Source organism: Bos grunniens, chromosome 23, assembly GCF_055505025.1.
Source record: "Bos grunniens cultivar Pamir isolate PY7600 chromosome 23, Bosgru_T2T1.0, whole genome shotgun sequence".
Classification (NCBI taxonomy): Eukaryota; Metazoa; Chordata; class Mammalia; order Artiodactyla; family Bovidae; genus Bos; species Bos grunniens.
In genome coordinates this window covers 21395598-21419088 of record NC_141187.1, presented here as the reverse complement: position 1 = coordinate 21419088, position 23491 = coordinate 21395598, and the positions used below count along the sequence as shown (strand labels likewise).

Sequence of the window (23491 nt, the reverse complement as noted above, 5' to 3'; positions counted from 1 at the left end):
AGTCCGACCCAACTGAAATGAGTAGGCAGCGGTGTATACACGTCATTCCCAATCTCCCAGTTTATCATACTCTCCCTTTCCCACCCTGCGTCCACATGTCCATTACTCTCTGTCTCTATTCCTGCCCTGCAAATAAGCTTTATCATTTTTTTTTAGATTCCACATACATGTGTTAATATAAAGTATTTCTCTCTTTCTGATTTACTTCATTCTGTATGACAGACTCAAGGTTCATCCACATCTCTATGAATGACCCTCTTTTCTGAAGGTCTTTGAGCTTTCCTCTCCCGGACTGGGTAAACTCCGCTATCAGACATTCAATCCTCTCTTGCAATTGCTTTCCAAAGCTCTGAGCCTGCAACATTCTTTTAGTGACCGCCCCTCTTTTTTTGGAGTATAATTGTTTTACAATGTTGTGTTAGTTTCTGCTGAACAAGTAAGTGGATCAGCTATATGTATACATACATCCCCTTTTTCTTGAACCTCCCTTTCACCACCACCCCCAATTCCATCCATCTAGGTGATCACAGAGCACTGAGCTGAGCTCCCTATGCTATACAACTTGTTTTCCTCCTATGTTTTCTTCATTCCTTCCAGCACAGCTGGTGTCATTCATCTACACTTACACTAATCCACTCAGTTCAGTTCAGTCAGTTCAGTCGCTCAGTCGTGTCCGACTCTTTGCGACCCCATGAATCGCAGCACGCCAGGCCTCCCTGTCCATCACCAACTCCCGGAGTTCACTCAGACTCACGTCCATCGAGTCAGTGATGCCATCCAGCCATCTCATCCTCTGTCGTCCCCTTCTCCTCCTGCCCCCAATCCCTCCCAGCATCAGAGTCTTTTCCAATGAGTCAACTCTTCCCATGAGGTGGACAAAGTACTGGAGTTTCAGCTTTAGCATCAGTCCTTCCAAAGAAATCCCAGGGCTGATCTCTTTCAGAATGGACTGGTTGGATCTCCTTGCAGTCCAAGGGACTCTCAAGAGTCTTCTCCAACACCACAGTTCAAAAGCATCAATTCTTCGGCACTCAGCCTTCTTCACAGTCCAACTCTCACATCCATACATGACTACAGGAAAAACCATAGCCTTGACTAGATGGACCTTTGTTGGCAAAGTAATGTCTCTGCTTTTGAATATGCTATCTAGGTTGGTCATAACTTTCCTTCCAAGGAGTAAGCGTCTTTTAACTTCATAGCTACAGTCAACATCTGCAGTGATTTTGGAGCCCAAAAAAATAAAGTCTGACACTGTTTCCACTGTTTCCCCATCTATTTCCCATGAAGTGATGGGACCAGATGCCATGATCTTCGTTTTCTGAATGTTGAGCTTTAAGCCAACTTTTCAAGCTACCCCCAAAGGAACCAAATCTCATGACAGAGACAAGAAGATATATTTTGGAGGCATTTTCAAAGTGCCAGTCTTTGTGGAACCAGAGGCAAAGCCAGCAGAAAGCAAAAGGCAAAGGCAGTACCAAATCCCTCCATGTTATTACAACAAAAATCTCTTTCCTGCAGAAATAACATTTTTATTGTTCCGTCACTAAGTCATGTTCGACTACTTGTGACCCCATGGACTGGAGGCTCCTCTGTCCTCCACTATCTTCCAGAATTTGCTCAAATTCATGTCCATGGAATTGGTGATGCTATAATAACAATAACAATAGCCAACACTTAACACATGCTTACTAAGTGCCAGGCACTTTCATAAGCATTTTTACAGGTGTGGAACTCATGCAATCTTCCCTACAACCCTGAGGTAGTTCTTATTATTACTCTGATTTTGCAGATGAGAAAACCGAGGCCCAGAAAGATGAAATAACCAAGTAAGTTTCTGAGGAACTATGAGTGGGCAGATTTGGTGTCCACACGATTCACCCCAGGTTACTCTGGGTTTTCAAGACCCAGGTGTTTTCTACTACCTATATTTAATATTATAGGTGTTTAGTGTAAAAATGAATCTGGAATATCTTTGTCCATTTTGTATAGGAAAAGTCAGTACTGCAAATATTTAGCACAAGAAATTTAGAATACAGTAGACCCTTGAACAACACAGGTTTAAGGATAATCACTTTTACATAGCTGAAAATCTGCACCTAGCTTTACAATTGTTACTCTGTATCCTGGTTTCAGATACAAGGAGTCATCCAAGCAACTGTGGGTCATGTCACACACTTGTATGCATTTAAGTGAAAAAAAAAAATCAGCATGCAAGTAGACCCATACACATTGTCCAAGGATTGACTATATTCTAAAATATGATTTAAGCTTTTTTGATTCTGTATCTATGTGTCTTACTATTTATTTACTGGCCAAGGGTAGTATTTTATTTATTTTTATAGAATTATTTTTTAATTGAAGTATATTTGACTTACTGTGTCATGAGTGTTTTCTATAGAAAGAAAAGATTTATTTTTCATAATGATTCACCACTTTACTACAGGTAGAGCAATTAGTACTGGATTAAATAATAAGGCCCTTTATTGTGCCAGGTGGCTCAAGGGTAAAGAATCCGCCTGTCAATGATCCCTGGGTTGGGAAGATCCCCTGGAGGAGAAAATGGAAACCTACTCTAATATTCTTGCCTGGGAAATTCCGTGGGTAGAGGAGCCTGGAGGGCTACAGTCCATGGGGTCACAAAAGACTCGGACATGAGCATGCACACACATTTTGCCATTGATAGTAAATCCAGAGGTGACATACATCCACATCTGGCCATATGTCTAAGCATATCCCAGGGTCTAGCAAGGAGAATGATGTCACTGCACTTTAAACCTATCACAGTGCACCCCTGAGCGCATAACCAGGCCCAGGCTGGCAGCCGAGAAGAGGTGAGGGTCAGCTGTTGGGGGCAGCCACCACCATCTCCCATGCTGGTGTGGAATGGGCTGGAGAATACAATTGAGAATCAGTACCAAGAAGTGGAATAATAATGTTGACTTGGCCAAAAATTCATTTGGGTTCTTCCATAAGAGGTTGCAGAAAAACTCGAACAAAATGTTTGCCAACCCAATATTTTGAAGGTTCATCCTCATTTCACCAAACACTTCACCCTTGTCCCCAGCCTGAATATGACAAGTAGTTACTGACATGCCTACAGGATGGGAGCTCTGGCTGGAAGGGAAGGCTGGCCAGGAGGAAGGGAGACGATGTGGGAGAGGGAAGATCCAAGAGCTTGGAGGATTCGAGCCCAGGTCTCCAGTTCTGGAGTTCATCCTCCATGCCAGGCTTTTATCAGAGCCTTCACAGCCTCAGCAGTATTATTATTCCACTTTCACACATAATAAAACTGAGTGTCAGTGAGGTCTCATAACATCTCCAAGGCCACATAAATAGGAATCAGTGGCCCTATGGTTTGAATCCCTGCAGTCTGACTCTGGTGTCCTTGCACTGTCCTGACATTAGGAGGGTATCTCTCAGTGCAGTCTGGGGATGCCCTTTTTACTGGGGCACTTACAATGCAGATTCCTGGGCCCTAGGCGAGGGCCCATTCATCAGGCTTTCTGTGGGAAGGGCTTCAGAGTAGGAAGTTGAAGAGTATTCCACACAGAGAGATGTTTAAGAACAATGAGGTGACCATTTGTCACTTTCCATCTGTGTTCTGACCTTGGGAAAGTCACTGTTTCTCCCTGGATCTTGGTTTTCTTGCTTGTAAAATGAGGACGGATAGGTCACTTTCATCTCAAGAACTCTAATTCTAATTCATCTTTTTTTTTTTTACTGCAGTATAATTGCTTCATCTCATTCATCTTTAAACCCAACAAATCAACCGCAGCCTGCCTTTTTCCATGTATCTCCTTATCTGTAAACATTAGTGTTAACTGAGACAATAGGTTAAATGTTACAGAATTTGTAATTTGATGCACAAATATTCACAAATATTTCAGACTTTCCCTGGAAAATCTGGAAGAACTACATACCTCTGAATGTGGTGAATTTGAAGGGCAGCCCTCCCAAAAACCCAGGGCTAGCACCAAATGATTTCACTAGGTTTTTCCATGTTCAGGACTTCTAAAATCTCTGATTTCTTGGTGCTGCTAGAAATGACGCTCATTGGTAATTTTAATTTTCTTTCCACTCTGAAAACACAGTCTCATTTAGTGGGCATCTTTCAAAGGTTTAAACCAGGCATCCTACACTGGCCATAAGCTCAACCCCATTTGCGGACTCTCTTTGGTTTCGTTTTCTGAAGTTTTTTCTCTGAAGAAAGGAAAGCGAGGATTAGGGGCTTTGGCCAAACAAGTCTGGCTACTCAGTGAATAGGTTTCCAGATAAGAAGGATCTGAAGGACTTCCCATGGGCGTGAGGGAAATAGCACACACCATCTGGGGAAGAGGACCAGGAAATCACTTCTTGTTTTCAAACAGCGGCGAGCCGTTGGGGATGGCTGTGTGAGGCTGGGAGGACCACGGCAGGGAGGCACCGGTCCGAGAGGAGGCTGAGCTTGGCTCGGAGCTCCCAGTCCTGCCTGAGCCCTCCTCATGAGCCCAGCTTGGCTCGCCCTTCGTCGAGCATGAGGCTGCGGGGCAAGTGGCCTCATAGCAGAGAGCTGGAACTTTGTTAGACGTCTGATCGGAGCCAGAGCCGGCCTGGGAACGACGGTGCTGGGCAGGTAACAGGCGTTTCTCCTACTGGCGTTTGTCTCTTTTGGTAGTAAGAACTCAGGGGCACCTAGGTCACTCTGAGGCTCCTATTATGGCACTTTTCAGTTACAATCCTCTTTTCTGTAGCTGTGACTTGCATGTTGCAAGCACAAAGCACGGCTGGCCAGGACATCGGGCGTGCGGCTGTTGGTCAAGTCGATGAGATTGTGTTTAGGAAGATGGAGTGTCCAGCAGTGAGCTGGGGTGCTTTTAGGATTTCCTCTATAATATAAAGAGCTTTCCGTTTTCTATCTTTTTAATGAGTTTTCCCATCCCTGAGCCAGAAAATACCATAGAGACCAGAAGGTTCGTGAATTGCTTGCTGTGGATTTCCACGCCAGGCAGCCGGGGAGGCTACCCTGCATGTAGCAGGAGGTGTGCAGGTATTCTCGGGTCCTAGGCAGTCTGGAAACGTAAAATGTAAGCTACCCCCTTCCTTACCCAGCTACTGAATGGAACGGGGTTTGCGAGTCAGCTCTGGGAAGGAGGTCAGATAAAGCACTGGGATCAAGAGCAGGCAGGCTTGCCTCAAGTGTTCTAGAAAGGAGGAGTTGCCCTGTGGTGTGTGGTTTGCTTCAACTGTGTTTTCTAATACTTTGCAGAAAGCGGGGTCATACCACTTCACCGTGGCTCAGTTTTTCCCTTCATAAAGAGCTAATGTTTCTGGACTTTCATTTTTGAATGATGCATGTAATGCATGGTTATATTCTTACTATAACAGAATATGTCTCACAATTTTTCAAACCCCACATGCCCCATATGTATTAGCTTCCTTCCCTCCCCAATGTTATCCACTCAATTGTTTGCCATCTATCTTACCAGTTAGATGGTGGTTAGATGGTGGTAAGTGACTGATCTTTCTGTCTTCCCAGCTCTTAGGGCAAGCCAGGGCACTTAGGAGTACAAGAAATTCTCATTGTCAGATCCATGTATTGGTCTTTAACAATACCTTCCCCTCACTGTAAAGAAAAAAATAATACATGGGGAATGTGAGCAGTTGTTTTAATATTTAGAAAAGCTTGAAATAGTTTTTTTTTTTTTTTCATTTTTACCATTGTTATTTATGTGTTGGTTTTGGCTTGGACAATGCATAGTATTTGTAACAACCTCCCATGTATTAAATTCTAGAATTTTCAGCTAGTAGTTTGGGCTTCTCTCTTGAAGTCCATCAAAGGTATTCTGTTCTGGAAAATAAAAGAAGAGTAACTGAATAGATGGATGGATTTATAGATATATAAATGACAGCTAGCCAGCTAGATTAAGTAGTTGGCTCTAGGGAAATGGGGGGACAATGGGAGAGATTTCCTTTCTTAATGAATAATAGATGTATTTAAAATGTGGGTTCACTTTCTATTTCTTTTAGCTTTCTGTAAAAAGGTGGCCTTTAAGTTTTTTCCTTCTATTCATTATTCACTTGAGACAAGTGAATAAGAAATAAAATACTATGAACAAATGAGTATGGGTCATGGGGAGAGGATCTGCAATGAAGTTACATGAGGAATGCCAAGTCTAAGAATAATCACAAAGTACTTTTCAACTGCTATTAGGCATTTTCTTGCCCTTCCCAAGATTTCTCTACTCCAAACTAGAGGGCCAGTTGGCTCTGATTTTGGACATTCTCTGGTGCTTTCTTGACCATCTTGTTAAATTTGCCCACGTTGATTCTTTCTCTGGGTATTTTGATGAATCATTTCACCCTACCGCACAGTGCTAGCCCCTGACAGAGACCTCCTTCTCTTTCAACTCACTCATCACAGGTAAAGCAGGTAGCTTGTTCCCATTTTATGAAGTATGAACCTGAGGAGCTCAGAATCCCAGGGGCACTGGAATGAGAAGAAGCGCAGATCTCTGCCTCTCCAACCAAGAGACTGATAGCATCACGAGGGTGAGAACCATATAGAGTAGAGAATGAGTGGGATTGGCTGGATTCTATCAGGTTTGGAGCAGCACGGGTTCCCAGTCGCGCTGCAAGTCTGTAGGTAGATTCAGCTATTGCCTGGTCCAGATCTGAGCCCATTCTAACACCTGCCGTTTATTGGCATCATCCTCAGCAACTTAGCAAAAGAAAACGGTGCCCAGACACTTCCCTGGAACAACTCAGTGAGAATCTCTAGGGAAATCTCATGCTGTTTTGCTTGGTTGGTTTTGTTGGTAAATCTCCAAAGTGATTCTTTTATGCAGTGAAGGTTGAGAACCACTGAGTCCAAACCGTAAGAGACAAAGTCTAAATAGTGAAGCAGAAGTAATACTGCTTCAGGTCGCCCAGAAGCTGGGGCCAGAAGCGCCAGCAGGGGTGAGCATCCTGTTTTAGGATCCTGGCTGCGGCTGTTTATGAGTGGAACGCCACCCCCCACCGCCCCCCCCCCCCCACACACACACACATCTGCAGGTGAGAATGAGGAGGCAACTCCAGCTCCCCAGACATGGCCCTACCTTTCGAGTTTCAACTGAAACAACCCCACTGGCTTCCATGCAGAGTCACTGGCACCCTGTTACTTGCAGAGTTTACAGAATCTGATGAAATGTTCTAGGTAAACAGGATGTGTTCTTCTGCTGCCAAATGACTATGGTGGGAGGGGGTCATCCTTTTATTCAATGTCACTTTAACATGTGTCTCAATTCCCAGAAAAAGAAATACTAGTTATCTTTTGCCTGATCTGCCACTTTCTGGACTGATCTATATAGATCGGTAGAAAATAAATCAGAGTTGGGTTTTTGTTGTTGTTGTTTTTCAGAGCTTTTTTTTTTTTAAAATCAGAAAATGTGCCCCTAGAAAACTTCCCTGCCAACATTCCTCATAGAGTCCAAATTAGTATCGCTCATCGCTGTAATCTTTGTCTCTAAGTGGGATCCCTCTCAGGCTCAGTTTCGCCAGGAGTTTCAACCCAGAGTAGGTGCTTTAGGAAGGCTTGTTAAGTATCTGTGTTCACTATGGGGACGCTATGAATTCACACAACTCAGCATTTCAACTCACATTGCCTGATTGTGGTGATGATGGTTAAAATAATTGGAGTCTTGCCCGTTTCCTAAAAGATAATCACAAAAGTGAAACCTTTAAAGTCACAGCTTAGTAGAAGCATCTATACTGATAGATGTGCAAAGAGCTGTGGAATTACAAAGACAGAGAATCCTTTCCTTTAATCAGTTAATACTCCTGCTGCTGCTAAGTCACTTACGTGTCCGACTCTGTGTGAGTCAGACGGCAGCCCACCAGGCTCCCCCGTCCTTGGGATTCTCCAGGCAAGAACACTGGAGTGGGTTGCCATTTCCTTCTCCAATGCGTGAAAGTGGAAAGTGAAAAGTGAAAATGAAGTCGCTCAGTCGTGTCCGACTCTTAGCGACCCCATGGACTGCAGCCTACCAGGCTCCTCCATCCATGGGATTTTCCAGGCAGGAGTACTGGAGTGGGGTGCCATTGCCCTCTCCACTCTTAACAGAAAGCAAAACACTGGCCCTGGGGATTTTAATAATAACAGGTAATGTTTACTGAGTACTTATTTTGTGCTAGGCACTGTGTTCAGTACTTTACAAAGGTGGTTAAGTCATGTAGTTATTTCAATAATCCCATGTCTCAGTTTCTATTATAATACCTAATTTATAGACAAAAGGACACACAATTTTAACTAAGTTGCCCAAGACACAGAAAGCTGGCAAGTAGGCAGTCTGACCAGTCCATATGCCTAATAACTATGCTGTGCTACAAAAACCGCAATAGAGCTACAGAAAAATATTCATGCTACAGCCAGAGAAGTATTGGAGAAGGAAATGGCAACCCACTCCAGTGTTCTTGCCTGGAGAATCCCATGGACGGAGAAGCCTGGTAGGCTGCAGTCCATGGGGGCGCACAGAGTCGGACGTGACTAAAGTGACTTGGCAGCAGCAGCAGCACGGCCAGAGAAGTAGCCAGGGAGGGAGATGCAGTCTATTCCACACAAAGGGTAAGAGTTTAGATTTAGCAACAGAATTTGTTATTATTGTGTGACTTGGGGTGTATGATTTAATTTACCCAAGTTTCAGTTTCTTAGTTGGTAAAATGGAGATAACTGATAGTTCTAACAATATAGGGTTTAAGGATTAAAATGAGCCTAGCACATCAGGTACACCGCTCAGTCTAATGACCGGCATATAGCTGGTGGTGGTGGTTTAGTCGCTAAGTCGTGTCCGACTCTTGGGACCCCATGGACTGTAGCCCGCCAGGCTCCTCTCTGTCCATGGGATTCTCCAGGCAAGAATACTGGAGTGGATTGCCATTTCCTTCTCCAAGGGATCTTCCTGATCCAGGAATTGAACCCAGGTCTCCTGCATTGCAGGCAGATTCTTTTCTGACTGAGGGAAGCCCGGCATATAGCTAAAGTTTGATAAATGATAGCAATTCTTGTTGCTACTAAGGGAGTACAAAAGACCTGAAGTAATGAGTAAATCTCAGAAGGGAGAAATGGGGCATTTCAGGTTGCCAAGAATAGTGTGAGAATAAGTTAAGAGGTAGCAATCACTTCAACCAATACTTAGTGTTAATATTTATGACACATTTTGCAAAAGAAGGTACAATAAATGCTTGTGAGTAGGTCAGCCAGCCAGTTCTGTCTCCAAGTGTTACAGAAGAAAATTGTGTTGGATCTGGGTTTACATTCAGTTGTGGTAACCATGCTTGCCAGGTGAATTAGCCCAGACTTCCTCTGAGCATTTGAGAATGTTTAGGGTATCTGACTGTGGCATAGTAGCAATATATGACAAATAGTGTTCTAGGCAAGTGTTCTAGGCAAATGAATTGGCAGATGGTATTGGATATTGGACAGGGAGGGAAAGAGGAAGGTTGCTGCAGTCATTCTGGTGATAATGGTTCTGAGGAGATGATACCATCCACACCAATATGGCAGCCGAGGGAAAGAAAATGCGGGCGCTGGAGGTATTCACAAGACTGAGCGAATGGCTGAATTGCTCCTCTCATTCCTGCCTGCAAGGCTTGTGACCCAGAATACCTGCGGGGTTGTGAGCCTGGGAACCTGGAGAAAGAAGCCAGCAGTTTGTCAATCTGGGAAGAGATGGGTTAGGAGACAAGAGACGCATTAGTTCCGGATGAGCTGAATTTAGACCCAGGTGGAAATAGTGCATTTGTGACGATGTTAGAAAAGTGACTAAGGTGGAAATAAAGTTTGGGGGATTCTCATATAAGTGGATAGTTAAAGCTGTAGACATGGACGAGCTCCCTAAGAGGGTCAAGAGAGATCAGCCAAGGACCCAGGGGAGGTTTGCAAGCCTACACTCAGACGGTGTAGGATGAGGAGGACGGAATCATAGGAGGAGGGAAAGGAGAAAAGGCTGAAATGAAGAGAGACCCCAAAGTGAAGTGAAGGAGAAAAAGGGGAAGGCATGAAGGAGGAGCAGCTAAGTGTTGTCAGAAACCAACAAGAAACCAGGAAGGATGAGGATTAGTGAAGAACATCACACTTTAGAAAATGCTTTTCATGATAAAGTGAAGTGAAGTGAAGTCGCTCAGTCGTGTCCGACTCTGCGACCCCATGGATTGTAGCCCACCAGGCTCCTTGGTCCATGGGATTTTCCAGGCCTGAATACTGGAGTGGGTTGCCGTTTCCTTCTCCAGGGGATCTTCCTGACCCAGGGATCAAACCTGGGTCTCCTGCACTGTAGGCAGACACTTTACTGTCTGAGCTACCAGGGAAGCCCTTTCATGATGAGATGAGGACAAAAGTCAGACTATCCAGATTAAGAAAATCTTGGAATGGCCATGACTTCCCAGTGTGCTATATTTGCGGGGGAGGGAGTTTTAATCTGTAATATTTAAGTAATATGTAATATTTAATCTGTAAGTTTTAATCTGTAATTTTTTTTCATTTTAAGTAGCACACACATCTGTTCTTCAAAATAGGCAAATAATTATTTTTATTGAAGTATAGTTGACTTACAATGTTGTGTTAGTTTTTGTTTTACAGCAAAATGATTCAGTTATACATATATATATTCTTTTCCATTATAAGTTATTACAAATTATTGAATATAGTTCCCTGTCATCCACTATTCTTAAATTCTAACAAAATGCCTAGGGAGGAAAACAGAAATTTAAGAGAAGTGAAGTCATTGGCCAAGGACCCCATGCCTGGTGTCAGGGAGATGGAGGAACTGGGAGGTGGGAAGCGAGGGAATACAAAGATCTAACAGGGTCCTGCCAATTACTAAAATGTTGGAATAATTTAAACCACATGGTAAAGAAATAAATGCTACCCTGGGGCCCCTGGAGGGTCTGGAGTGTCGCCTCCAGTCTCTGCCTCCATCACTTCGTTGCTTGCCTTGGGCCCTTGGGCCCAGGACCTCTGTTCTTGCAGTGATCAGAGACTGCTCTGATTGGCCCATTATTGTTGCTATTGGAAGACTCAGTATTATTTCAGATCTTACCTCATAAAGAGTAAGACCACAAAACTGTAAGGCTTGGACCCATGCCCAAGTCCTTGGAGTCTCACAGCCAACCCCAGGGCCACCCTCCATGGCAGCTGAAAAACACCTCAGGCATTGTCTTGCCAGGGCTTAGGAAAACCCCTCCACGTGGTAAATGAAAGTCCCAAGATGGTTGAGACAAGAACAGAGTTAGGAACTTACTGGTTTCATGGAGATGGCAATCTCCTGCTCAGAGGTTTCATGGAGATGGCAATCTCCTGTTGTAAAACCCTCCAGTGATTTACAACAAGAAGGATGAAAGGTTATCAACGCCGCACACATGAGCGTGTGTTTTGGAAAACTTGACCCCCATTGTGTACAAACAAATGTTCCTCTCTAATCTGATAGGACTGAGTTACCCTGACACAATGCTTCTCCTGAACCTTATTTTAAGGCAAAGGAAAATGAAACAGGAAAAAAAAATTTTTCAAGGCAGTTCTTTTATTGGTATTGTGTTTCGTGTTTGTGTTAAATAAATATTTAGTTTATAGTTCTGCATGTGCAAGGGAGATTCATCTCATTAGATAAGGTCAGCAAAGGCAAGTCATCACCTTTTGCTGTTGAAAACACAGATTTGTGAAGGCGGGCTGTTAGAGGAGCCCTTGAGGGTTTTTAATCTGTACTTCTGCACTCCAGGAGGGAGGTTATTGATGCCATCCTGTCTTTATTGCAGTCTTGAGCAAAGAATAATATGCTCTTTGGTCATAATCGTGTCTGACTCTTTGTGACCCCATGGACTGTAACTCACCATGCTCCTCTGTGGGATTTTCCAGGCAAGAACATTGGAGTGGGTAGCCATTTTCTTCTCCAGGGGATCTTCCTGACCCAGGGATCACACTCGTGTCTCCTGAATCTCCTACATCTGCAGGTGGATTCTTTACCAACTGAGCCACCTGGGAAGCCCATGTGTGGGTGCTAAGTTGCTTCAGTCATGTCTGACTCTTTGCAACCCCATGGACTGTAGTCTACCAGGCTCCTATGTCCCTGGGATTCTATAGGCAAGAATACTGGAATGGATTGCCATGCCCTCCTCCAGGGTATCTTTCCAACCCAGGGATTAAACCCAAGTGTCTTGTGTATCGTGCATTGGCAGGCATGTTTTTTATCACTAGCACCACCTGGGAAGCCCATAAAGAATAAAAATGTCAGTCAAATTTTCAATGAAAGTCCTGAAATTTGCTACTACCATCCATCATCTGCATTAAGAAGAACTCTGCTTTGAATTATTCTCTAATCGTAGAATAATATATATGCATATTTATTTTTAGTCTCTCATCTAGTCTCTATTTTGATCAGAAGTACATGACTCAGGCATATATATGTGTGTATATATAGAACAAAACATAAGAAGATATATCTTTGGCTTCTTTCAAAGAATACAATAACCTGTTCAGTTAGTCAGACGCAGGCCAAGATGCATGGCTTACCTTGTTAGTGTCCTAGCATACAATGCCATTCTTCTTTTATTAAAAAGAAAGCCATGTATATAGCATCACCTTCTGTGCATGATCTAAAACCAGGAAGTTTACCTATGGGAAGAATTGCCACTCTTTCTCTTCTACTTTTTAGTGAGATTTCTTGTGTTCAATATACCTGACCTCCCATTTATAGCTGAACAAAGCAGAGAATCTCCAACCAGGATGTAGTCATTTTCCTGAGCACTGAAGGGTGGGTAGAATTGAATATGCAGCAATAATGTTGAGGCAAAGGGGCAGGGAAAAAATGGAGATTAAGAAACCAAGTAAATCACAGGATTACTTTGGTTTTGCCAAAGAGTGAAAAATAGTTTGAGCAAATAATTATTCTTACATCTCAAAGATTAATTTTCATGTTTTTACCTTTGAATGGACAATGGAAAATCTCTTGCACTATTTTATTTATTTATTTTACTTATTATTTAATTCTCAACAATCCATTTTGCAAACGAGTAAGCCAAGTTTCAGAAAGGCTGAAAAAGAAACTTTCAATTCAGATTCATATCTGAAGGCAAAGTCCCTGCTTCTCTATTCACTATTGCCTGTGGGGCTGGTGGAGTCAGTGAATAAAACATCAACTGTGAAGGTTTGACCACAGTGTTTTTCTTTTAATGTTTATTTAAGTATCTGCTTGCATTTTCTGTCCCCCTCCCTTTTTTAAATAGTCTTTTTGTTGTTGTTGTTTTATTTTTATTTATTTATTTATCTTTAGGACATGCTATGTGGCATGTGAAATCTTAGTTCCTCAGCCAGCTATCGAACCCCTGCCCCCCCTGCTTCTGGAGCTCAGAGTCTTAACCACTGGACTGCCAGGAAAGTCCCAGACCATAGTCTTAATTTTAAAAGCAAAACTACTCCTAGCTCAAGATCTGTCTTGCACTATTTTAAATGATGAAAAAGTTACCAGCTTTAGTTGTGAAAATGTGATAGATGCTTATTAAATATGCCAGATCTGAAAAATAAGATCCAGGTCATGGAGGGCCTCCAGCATCAGCAAACACCATTGCTTTTGTTCTGGAAGCAGTGGAGAGCTGAACAGAGGTAACAGGTGTGAAGAGTGCTTGCAGAAGGTCAGTCGTGTATCTATGAAGATGGTAGGGTAGAGAGGAAAAGAAGGGAAGCCATCGCAGTGGTGCCTGTGTGGGGCAGTGAAGGCTTAGCTAGCATAGTCAATCAGAGGTGGAGTAGACAAATGCAAGAGATAGCTATGATTAGCCTTGGAAACCTCAGTGAGGTTACAATGGATTTGAAATAACTGTGAGAAATTTTAGACTCTTTGAACAGCAATGGGACCATCAGACTCCATGTCTTTCACCTCAATTTTGAAATCGCCAAGGGCCATCAACTCCTTGGCTTTGCCAAAAAGAAAATTGAGATGCAGAGAGGTCAAGTGACTTGCCCCAGATCATGAATGAATCAGTAGCAAGGTGAGGCTGGAACTCAGTTGGCTGGACTAGGGTTCACATAGAGAAAGCTTTTCATTTATTCTTGTTGATAACCCCAAAAAGATCCCTAACCCAAATGGTACCATTTTCCCAAAGGAATAGATGGCTACGTTTATAATTTTGCCACCACTACGTATCAGCTGATTGACCTTGGTGAGTTACTCATCCTTCTAACCTTCCATTTCCATATTTGAATATGGAATAATTAAGGATAATTTAGTGATATTATAGGATTAATTGAGAGGGTTAAATGACATAATTCTTGAAGAGAGCTTCTATGCCTCTTATAGCATTAGGCCTGAGACAGATGTAATAGCACTATGAATACTGAAATAGCTCTATGCCTGAAACAGATCTAATATCAGTGATCTGTAACCACCACCATCACCATCACCATCATCATCTTTGCTGATAATTATTCTCCACCATTATATGACAAATGACTTGTCCGACTATAGGACAACATAGTTGTCCTACAGTGTTCACTATAGGACAATATCATTATCTAGAATTTTTGAAATCCTTAATTAACCTCTTCAGTCCTGACTAATTCAGCTCCCAGCTGCCTTTGAGACACACAGCCATTGCCAGGTCTTAGTTTTGTCATCTAAAAAAATTAGACGTGTGTGTGTGTGTGTGTGTGTGTGGTGTGTGTGGAGGGCTGGGGGTAGTGTTTGAAAGAAAGGCAAATTCTTTTTCTTTTTTCCTTAGCAGATCATTTTCTTTAAATTTGTTTTTAATTGCAGGATAATTACTTTACAATGTTGTGCTGGTTTCTGCCATGCAGCGATGTGAATCAGCTATATGTAGACACAGATCCCCTTCTTCTTGAGCCCCCCTCTACCAAGGCCCCATCCCACCCCTCTAGGTCATCACGAGCACCAAGCTGAGCTCCCTGTGTTACACAGCATGTCCCACTAGCTATCTGTTCTACACATGGTCGTGTATATATGTCAATGCTACTGTCTCAATTCATCCCACCCCTTCCTTCCCCCACTGTGCCCACAAGTTTGTTCTCTACCTCTACATAAAGATTAATTCTAATCTGTCTTTCAGTTTTAACTGTGTATGTTTTGTCCTATAGTCAGATAACCCATTTTTTGATTTTCATAAAAACATTCACAGTATAAATAATAAATATTGGGTACCAGACGAGAGGGTCAGACTCACACTTTTTGGGTGATAAAAAATAAAAAGAAGTATCATTTTTATTGAATCCTGTATTAGTTTTCTCAGAGTGCCATAATAAAGACCTGCAGACTGGGTGACTAAAATAACAGAAATTTATTTTCTCACAATTCTGGAGCTTGAAGGTCAGAAATCAAGGTGTCAGCAGAGTTGGTTTTTTCAGAGGCTTGGAGATGCTGTCTTCCTCCTGTGTCTTCACGTGGTTCTCCCTCTGTGTAGGTCTCTTCCTCTTATAAGATCACTGTTCATCACTTCTCAGCCTTTGGGCTAAGACCGAATATAGTATCTGTTCTTATAAGGTCACTGCTCATATTGGATAAGGGCCCCACCCATATGACCTCGTTTTAACTCAGTGACCTCGTTAAAGACCTGGTCTCCAAATAAGGTCACATTCTGAGCTGCTGGGGGCTGGAATTCAACATATTAATTTTAGAGGGCACAAATCAGACCTTAACAAATGCAACCATGACCAGGCTTTTTCAAGCTTCATGGGCACAAGTCTCTAATCTCCACAACAATGCTGCAAGGCCAGTACTGTGATCCCCATTACTCACATCAGGAAACTGAGCCTCTGTGGGGTTAAGTGTCTCACCCACGATTAATAAGTGGTGAAGCTGCAATCAGAACACAGGCCTGTTTTGCATCAAAGCTGGTATTCTTTCCACTATAGTCTATTACAGGAAAGAGGGAATCACTGGGGCCCTAAAGCCATTACATTCATTTTTTTTTCCGAGGCAGAGCAGAAAATAGCTCTGCCTTCCCTTGTTGATGGTGACTGTTCAGGAGAACAATGTGCTCTCAGGGATGGTGGCCGAGCCTTCATCACAGTGGTTGGACAAGCTACCCTTGGCAACATCCACTAAGGGCTCAAGGGACAGCTAAACATCACCCTTTGGGATGTTTTGTTCCCTTTAAACAGGGATAAGGCTCTCCACCTATGGTCTTCTCCTTTGGCTGAAATTCTCTTTTCTTTCCCCCATCACATGTTTAAGCATTGCCAATCCTTTAGGGTCTGATCAGTGACCCTGGTCACTCCAAAATCCACCCAACTCCCCCAGGCCAACTTTTTCTAGTCATCTTATTACTTCACACTGCAGCTCACTTTCCCCACCAGGCTCATCTGTCCATGGAATTCTCCATGCAAGAATACTAGAGTGGGTTGCCGTTCCCTTTCCCAAGGGATCTTCCTGATCCTGGGATTGAAGCCAGGTCTCCTGCATTGCAGGTGGTTTCTTTACCGATTGAGCCACCAGTGAAGCCCCGGAGACAGGCCAAAATGGGGGCAATTCTTACTGTTACTTACTAGCTGGGCAACCTGAATAAGTCTAGTAACCTCTCTGAAAGCCTTAATTTTCTCATGCATGAATTAGGAGGAAACACCTACCTCCTAGTCTTATTGTGAGGCAAATTAAGTGAATGAACATACTTATAATTACATTTAGGGCAGTGTTTGGTTCCTAGTAGACATTTAGTAAATAGCATCTTTTAAACTCATATTTTTCTTTCAGTCTCTGTTTCATGCCTTCCTGATATGATTGAGAGCTTTTTCGAGCCAAGGACCATAACTGAGTTCATTTCGTGCATGCAAGTTAAGCATAACTTAGCACGATTTTAGGCCTATGGAACGTTCTGTGTTGTGTTGTAACTGTGCACCACATTTGATACTACGTGAAATATATGACACAACCTCAAATAACAGCCTTGGCTGCTGAATTGCATCAACTATTGGGTAAATCACCTCTGAGTCTATACTCCCATGAATCCATTCATTCATCCACCATTGATTGATTGCCTCCTAAATGCATTCCCCCTAAGATTCTGTTTCTACATAATTTCTTTAGTGGAGAGAGGACTATAGGGTTGTGATAGAAAGTGCCAGGAGTGTGGCTAGGGCAATGGGAAGCTGAAAGCTTGGACCTGCATACCTCAAACCTCCCTCGGCATCATAAACAGCTGGGGCGGATACAGACACACCCCCTCACTCCTGCCCCCACCAGAAATGCTAATTCAGTTGGTCTGACACGATGTTAAAACAACAAACAAATGAAGAGAGGAAACAAAGTTCCCCAGGAGCTTATTCTGATGCGCAGGCAAGGATAAGAACCATTTAAGCAGATGATGCTCAAGTACTCCAGGGAGCTTCCTTCTAGGGTGGTGCTACCCAGGGTGATGTTAAGGGGAGGAGTTGTGCTTGGACCCAAGCCAGGAGCAGAGACCTGAACTGGAGGAAGGAGGAGGAGGCACCTGGGCAGAGGGTAATCAAATGTGGGCTTTCCTTTACCTCCTGCCTTCTTTCTCCCCAGGAGGAACCAAGAAGAGTATTAAGGCTGGGGTCCCCAGGGAAGAGGGGCTGAGGACACCTGAGAGCACAGGAGGGCAGAGCTGTGTAGAGCTTAGGAAACCATTTCCAGAACAAGCCTCACTATTACCCTCTATATACCAAGCTTGGAATCACAACTTGATCAGATCCCATAGATCTGGCCATTTCATGAACAGTCTTCTTAACTTGCAAGGTGTACAACCTCCTTGACCTCCTCCCACCCCTTCAATCAAAATTGGGCTGCTCAGGGCTGATGAAGGGATAGAGACCAGTTTATTTGAAGCCCTGGTTGTTTAGAAGATTTAGGAGAGCAGTTCCCTGATGTGTTTCAGGTCAGTTTCACAATGAATGTTCCTGGTGCATAATCCCTCTGAGAGAGAATGTGGTTTAAGACTGCTTCAAGTAATCTAGACCTTTGTCCTCCAAGAGCAGTAATGCTGAGAATCACGCCACTTCTTCCCGGCATATGATGTCAGGGTGCTTGGTTTCCCTCCCACATCTTCTAACTTCACAGACAGGAAAATAGAGTCTGAGGAACCAGGAAGTTGCTCATCCATCACAAGGTTACTGCTGAGCATGAGGTCATATCTCTCAGCTTTTTCTAAGACACAGCAGGCTCATATAGGTTGGTGAGTTTTAGTAGACTGTGCCCAGAATTTATAATTTCAAAGGATAAAGAAATTGGGAATGACATAAGATAAGTCTCTTTTTCTGTCTCTGCTCATCGCTGAGTCTTTTAGTTGTTGTCTGCCATTTATGCTGGAGAAGGAAATGCCAACCCACTCCAGTACTCTTGCCTGGAAAATCCTGTGGACAGAGGAGCCTGGTGGGCTTCAGTCCATGGTGTCGCAAAGAGCCTGACATGACTGAGCACATTTATTCTAGGAATTTGGAATAAATAGGAACGTCTTGGGGATTTACAAAAAAAGGGGGAGCCCTACTCAAGATATATCACCTTGACGGTGGAATTCTACTCTGGGCTTTTCGTTGGATGGATTGGGAATTTTTTCCCATTAGCCAAGTTAAACAGCCTCCACTAGCTTCCTCACTGATAAAAACAGCTGGAGGGTTACTGAGACATTATTGATGTAGGTGAGAAAAGTTCACTTTCAGAACTCCTCCCAAACATAGCAGGAACCCTGAAAGTGGGACTGAGCTTCAGCTGGTATCCTTGTTCATATGGGTCAGGCTCATGCCATATTTGCTGTCAAATATTTTTAATATTACCTCTCTCTCAAAACAATGGCCTTCTTTCTTTAAGTGGAAGACCTTCCCTTTACCCTTATTATGTAACTGATGACTTATTTTGGGGGGCTCCAAAATCACTGCAGATGGTGATTGCAGCCATGAAATTAAAGGACGCTTACTCCTTGGAAGGAAAGTTATGACCAACCTAGATAGCATATTCAAAAGCAGAGACGTTACTTTGCCAACAAAGGTCCATCTAGTCAAGCCTATGGTTTTTCCAGCGGTCATGTATGGATGTGAGAGTTGGACTGTGAAGAAAGCTGAGTGCCGAAGAATTGATGCTTTTGAACTGTGGTGTTGGAGAAGACTCTTGAGAGTCCCTTGGACTGCAAAGAGATCCAACCAGTCCATTCTGAAGGAGATCAGTCCTGGGTGTTCTTTGGAAGGACTGATGCTAAAGCTGAAACTCCAATACTTTGACCACCTCATGGGAAGAGTTGATTCATTGGAAAAGACTCTGATGCTGGGAGGGATTGGGGGCAGGAGGAGAAGGGGACGACAGAGGATGAGAGGGCTGGATGGCATCACCGACTTGATGGACATGAGTCTGAGTGAACTCTGGGAGTTGGTGACGGACAGGGAGGCCTGGCGTGCTGTGATTCATGGGGTCGCAAAGAGTCGGACACGACTGAGCAACTAAACTGAACTGAACTGAACTGATTCTACGCAGCTGTTATCTTTTTTCTGCATCAGGAGAACACCCCCTTCCCCACAGTGTGGTCCTTTCTATAATTGTATTTCTGTTGAATTGTGATTCTGTGGCTACAAAATAGGTCAACAGAGAAAAAGATGTCAATTTAATCAAGAACTAAGTCCAAGGATGGTGGGGGAAGTTGGGGACGGCAGAAAGCATTGGCCAGTGGCTATTATACAAAGGGACCAGACATGACCATTTGAGGGGGGGGAGGTGTGACCATTTGGTCATTATCATGATCAAGGCAATCCTTGCTAGCTGTCAAAGGCCAATAGTACAAAGTGATGAAAAGACGTGCAGTCAACTCCAATCCCTTTAATACCTCAGTCCCTTCCTGGCTCTCAAGTATTAAGGGAGACTCATTAACTATTCAGCTACTAAATTTTCTGTCCTTGATTAACTGCTTCAAAATGGAACCAGTTAGTACAGGCAGAAAGTGGATGCCTAAAAAGATTAAATTGCCTCTGAAATACTTGATTCGTCCCCCAGACAGTTGTTACCCCCAGGCTAAATCAGCCTGCTTCATACCCACCAAAGCCTACTGCTTTTCAACAAGGAATGAGTTGCTGTGCTTTCTCTATGGTAGATGCATCTGGCCTTAAATTTCTATTCCTGTAACCTAAATTGCGAAGCATTTTCCAAAAGCCATTGAGTTGCAGAATTAAAAAAATGTATTTCATTGCCAGATCTGCAAATTGGGTCAGTTTTCCAGGGCCTTATGCTTCCTTCTTTCCCCTTGGGGAAGAGGAAAAGGAGGCAGCCAACAACTGGTGATTGAAACATGATCCTTGCTGGCGTGTAAGTCTTGGCTGTCTCTCCGTGTGCCATCCTGTCCAAGTCCTCTGATGCTCATGGCAATGCCTGGGCCAATGCCTGCCCTTCCTGATGGCTGCCCTCTGGATTCCGCTAACTGTCACGGTAGTTCCACTGCAGCTGGCATCACTGAAGCTCTGCATGACTTTTAATTACATTTGAGCCTCAGAAAAGTCTGTGAGAGAGTTAGAGGAGGTCTAAGTATCCCTATTTCATAGATGGACAAACTGGATTCAGAGAAGATAAATGACTTATTCAAGGATACAATTAGATTAGGTTTTTTTTCTATAATTTTGTTTATTTATTTATGGCTCTGTTGGGTCTTCACTGCTGTACGGGCTTTTCTCTAGCTGTGGTGAGTGGGGCTACTCTTTAGTTGCAGCTTTCAGGCTTCTCATTGTGTGGCTTCCCTTGCTGCGAAGCACGGGCTTTGGTAGTTGCGGCACATGGGCTCCGTAGTTGTGGCTCCCAGGCTCCAGAGCACCAGCTCAACAGCTGTGGCCCACAGGCTTAGTTGCTCCATGCCACATGCGATCTTCATGGACCAGGGATCAAACCCATGTCTCCTGCAGTTGGCAGGAGGATTCTTTACCACTGAACCATCAGGGAAGCCCCTGATGCAATTAGTTTGGTTCCTATCTCCTACCCCTTTGTCAAGTATTCTTTTCACAAAAATATGAATTTTAGAAAGTCACTAAGAAAAGAAAAGTAGTTTGTCCTGGTCCCTAGACGCATAGGATCTGGGATTATTCCATGTGAGTCTCTACTTTTCAAATGCAACCGTGATTAATCTGGTCATCAAAAAAACCTTGTTATCATCACCAGCGTTGTAAAGAGATAGCAATCAAGAATCAATATATGATATAGTCTCTATTAATATTCTATGTTATATAGTCTAAAAATCTGTAAAATATATCTTGTATTTTTGTGACCAGTTCCAGGATTTTTCATACTAATAGGGCATAGCCCATTAACATGGGTCTTAAAGTCTATTTAGGGGCCTCCCTGGTGACTCAGTAGTAAAGAATCCGCGGGCAATACAGGAGATGCGAGTTCAATCCCTGGGTCAAGAATATCCCCTGGAGAAGGGAATGGCAACCCATTCCAGTATTCTTGCCTGGGAAATCCCATGGACAGATAAGCGTGGCGGGCTTTAGTCCATGGAGTTGCAGAAGAGTCAGACAGGACTTAGCGATGCAACGCACACAGAAAAGTCAGTTTAATAGATTGCTGCCAGGCTTAAAAGAAGACATAGGGTAAGAGAATAGAACAGCATTGAAAACGTCAGAATGTGTTGCATGTAGCCAAAGGAAAGGACTGTTCTCTGAATCCTTTTGTTCATATGTACTGAACCATAATGTTAAAAGTATTTCATACTGAGTAGTCTTTCCTCTTTCTCTTTTCTCTTTCCTCTTCTCTCTCCTTCTCTCTGTCTCTAGGAAAGCTACCTAAAGATCTGCTATCTTTGATCCATTCGCAGGTACCATCCCCGGTCTTCCCCAGCCACCATCTCTCCTGACATTATCCTTTCATCAGGGTCTGGAGTGGACAGTTTTCCACAGTTGATGTCTTTAACCTCTTTCCTTTCTCCCCTCCCCTGAAAATGCCCATTTGCAGTGTGACCTTGGAGTCAGCATTTCCTAGTCCTTTTCTAAGTTTGATAAATAAACAACTCTATCTCTAAACCATCTTATTTCCATTTCAGGCAAGGCAACTCAAACTTGAAGACATGAAGTCCCCAAAGAGAACCACTTTGTGCTTTGTGATTATTGCCATTTATTCTTCCCAAGCTACACTGAGTTTGAATTTAGAGTCTATTGTTTATCATTCGGTGAGTAAATCCATGTCTGCTATATTTCCCTGTCACATTTTTTTCTGATTTCCTGGGAAAGTCATGGGCGGAAACTGCTTTACACAAATGTTCAGGGCCTTTGAGAACATGTTGCAAATGGGGGGAGGGAGTGGTGGGCCATAAATGGTATTCATCCGATAATAACACCCTGGGTACAACATGTCATACTCTGGAATCAGTGGTGATGTCAAGGGCTTCCCTCCTTAATGAATTTACCACTTCTAGGCTTGGAGCTCCACCCTATGAAACTGACAGCCCATCGATAAAGCAGATTTTGAGGGCTGAGCAGGACATGTGTACTCAAAGGAATTTTTTTTTTTTAACCAGGAGCATCAGACTAAAACACATTTCAAGAGGTGTTCATTTGTGTCGTGTTATAATCACAGATCCATATACTTGAAAGGGCCATGGGTGAGCACCCAAGCTTTTGTAAAACACATTAGCCTGGTTGTTTGGTCCTTGGGAAGTTGATGGGAGTTTAGCTCACCCCCTTGTTCCTTGTGGGAATCACTGGGATCTTCTTTCCTTAGGCTACTCCATGCACCAAAGCGGGGCATATTACTGGTTATGAAATCTCATGGGACAGATGTGATTCTCTCTGTGTCAGCTTTTTCGTCTGTAAAATAATGAAAATAATAGTATTGATTTACTGCTTGCTACGAGAATTAAATTAGTTAATATTTACAAAATGCTTTAGACTAGTGCCTGACACATGTAAAAAGGCCTTATTAGTGTTTGCTATTATCATTTCTCTTCTTGTATTTTTTTCTACTGGCTTTTCAAAAAGATATTTCAGTGCTACTTCATTCGATCTGTCACGACTGTTAGAGTTTTTCATTGATAGATTTTAGCATCAGAAAACGTCTCCTCTTTTCCTGGTTGGAGATTTTCAATTTTAATTCTCTGTCCTCTATTCATTCCAGTTGTTGGTTCTGTTTTTGTGTTTGTGTTTGCGTGATCTTTATTCTTTATTTTTTGTGTAGCTTTTAGTATATTCCTTTGCTTTACTGGTTCTTTTATAAACAATGCATGTTTGAGATTCTTTTCTTTTAACCTGTGGAGAAGGCAATGGCACCCCACTCCAGTACTCTTGCTTGGAAAATCCCATGGACGGAGGAACCTGGTAGGCTACAGTCCTTGGGGTCGCAAAGAGTCGGACACAACTGAGTGACTTCACTTTCTGTCTTTCTTTTAATCTGTGATTGGGGAGTATAATTTATTCACATTTGATGTCATTTAAAATTCTTGCTCTTACTTTCAGGATTTTTTATGGGTTTATGCATTTCTTTCCTCTTTTTTGTTTCTGTATGTTTCTTTGTTTGACCTAGGTCTTGTCTTTTTATTTATTTCTCTCATAATTTGG

At 43.0% G+C, this 23491-nt stretch overlaps 1 protein-coding gene and 1 pseudogene across 17 annotated transcripts in view; both read left to right on the top strand.

Moving 5' to 3' along the window:
• Nucleotides 1-23491, top strand: part of ADGRF5 (adhesion G protein-coupled receptor F5) — a 112791-nt gene that overhangs the window by 33064 nt on the left and 56236 nt on the right. For 11 of the 17 annotated variants that reach the window (XM_086372018.1, XM_086372024.1, XM_086372021.1 and 8 more), the window contains exons 1-2: nt 4356-4612; nt 21982-22107. In XM_086372018.1, the coding sequence (XP_086228144.1) occupies nt 22006-22107 (102 nt within the window). In that variant the 5' untranslated portion in view covers nt 4356-4612; nt 21982-22005. Of the gene's footprint in view, nt 1-4355; nt 4613-21981; nt 22108-23491 lie in introns of those variants that run through there. The other 6 variants (XM_086372019.1, XM_086372025.1, XM_086372023.1 and 3 more) reach the window with 1 other exon arrangement.
• LOC147346909 (U2 spliceosomal RNA) lies at nt 15449-15621 on the top strand (annotated as a pseudogene).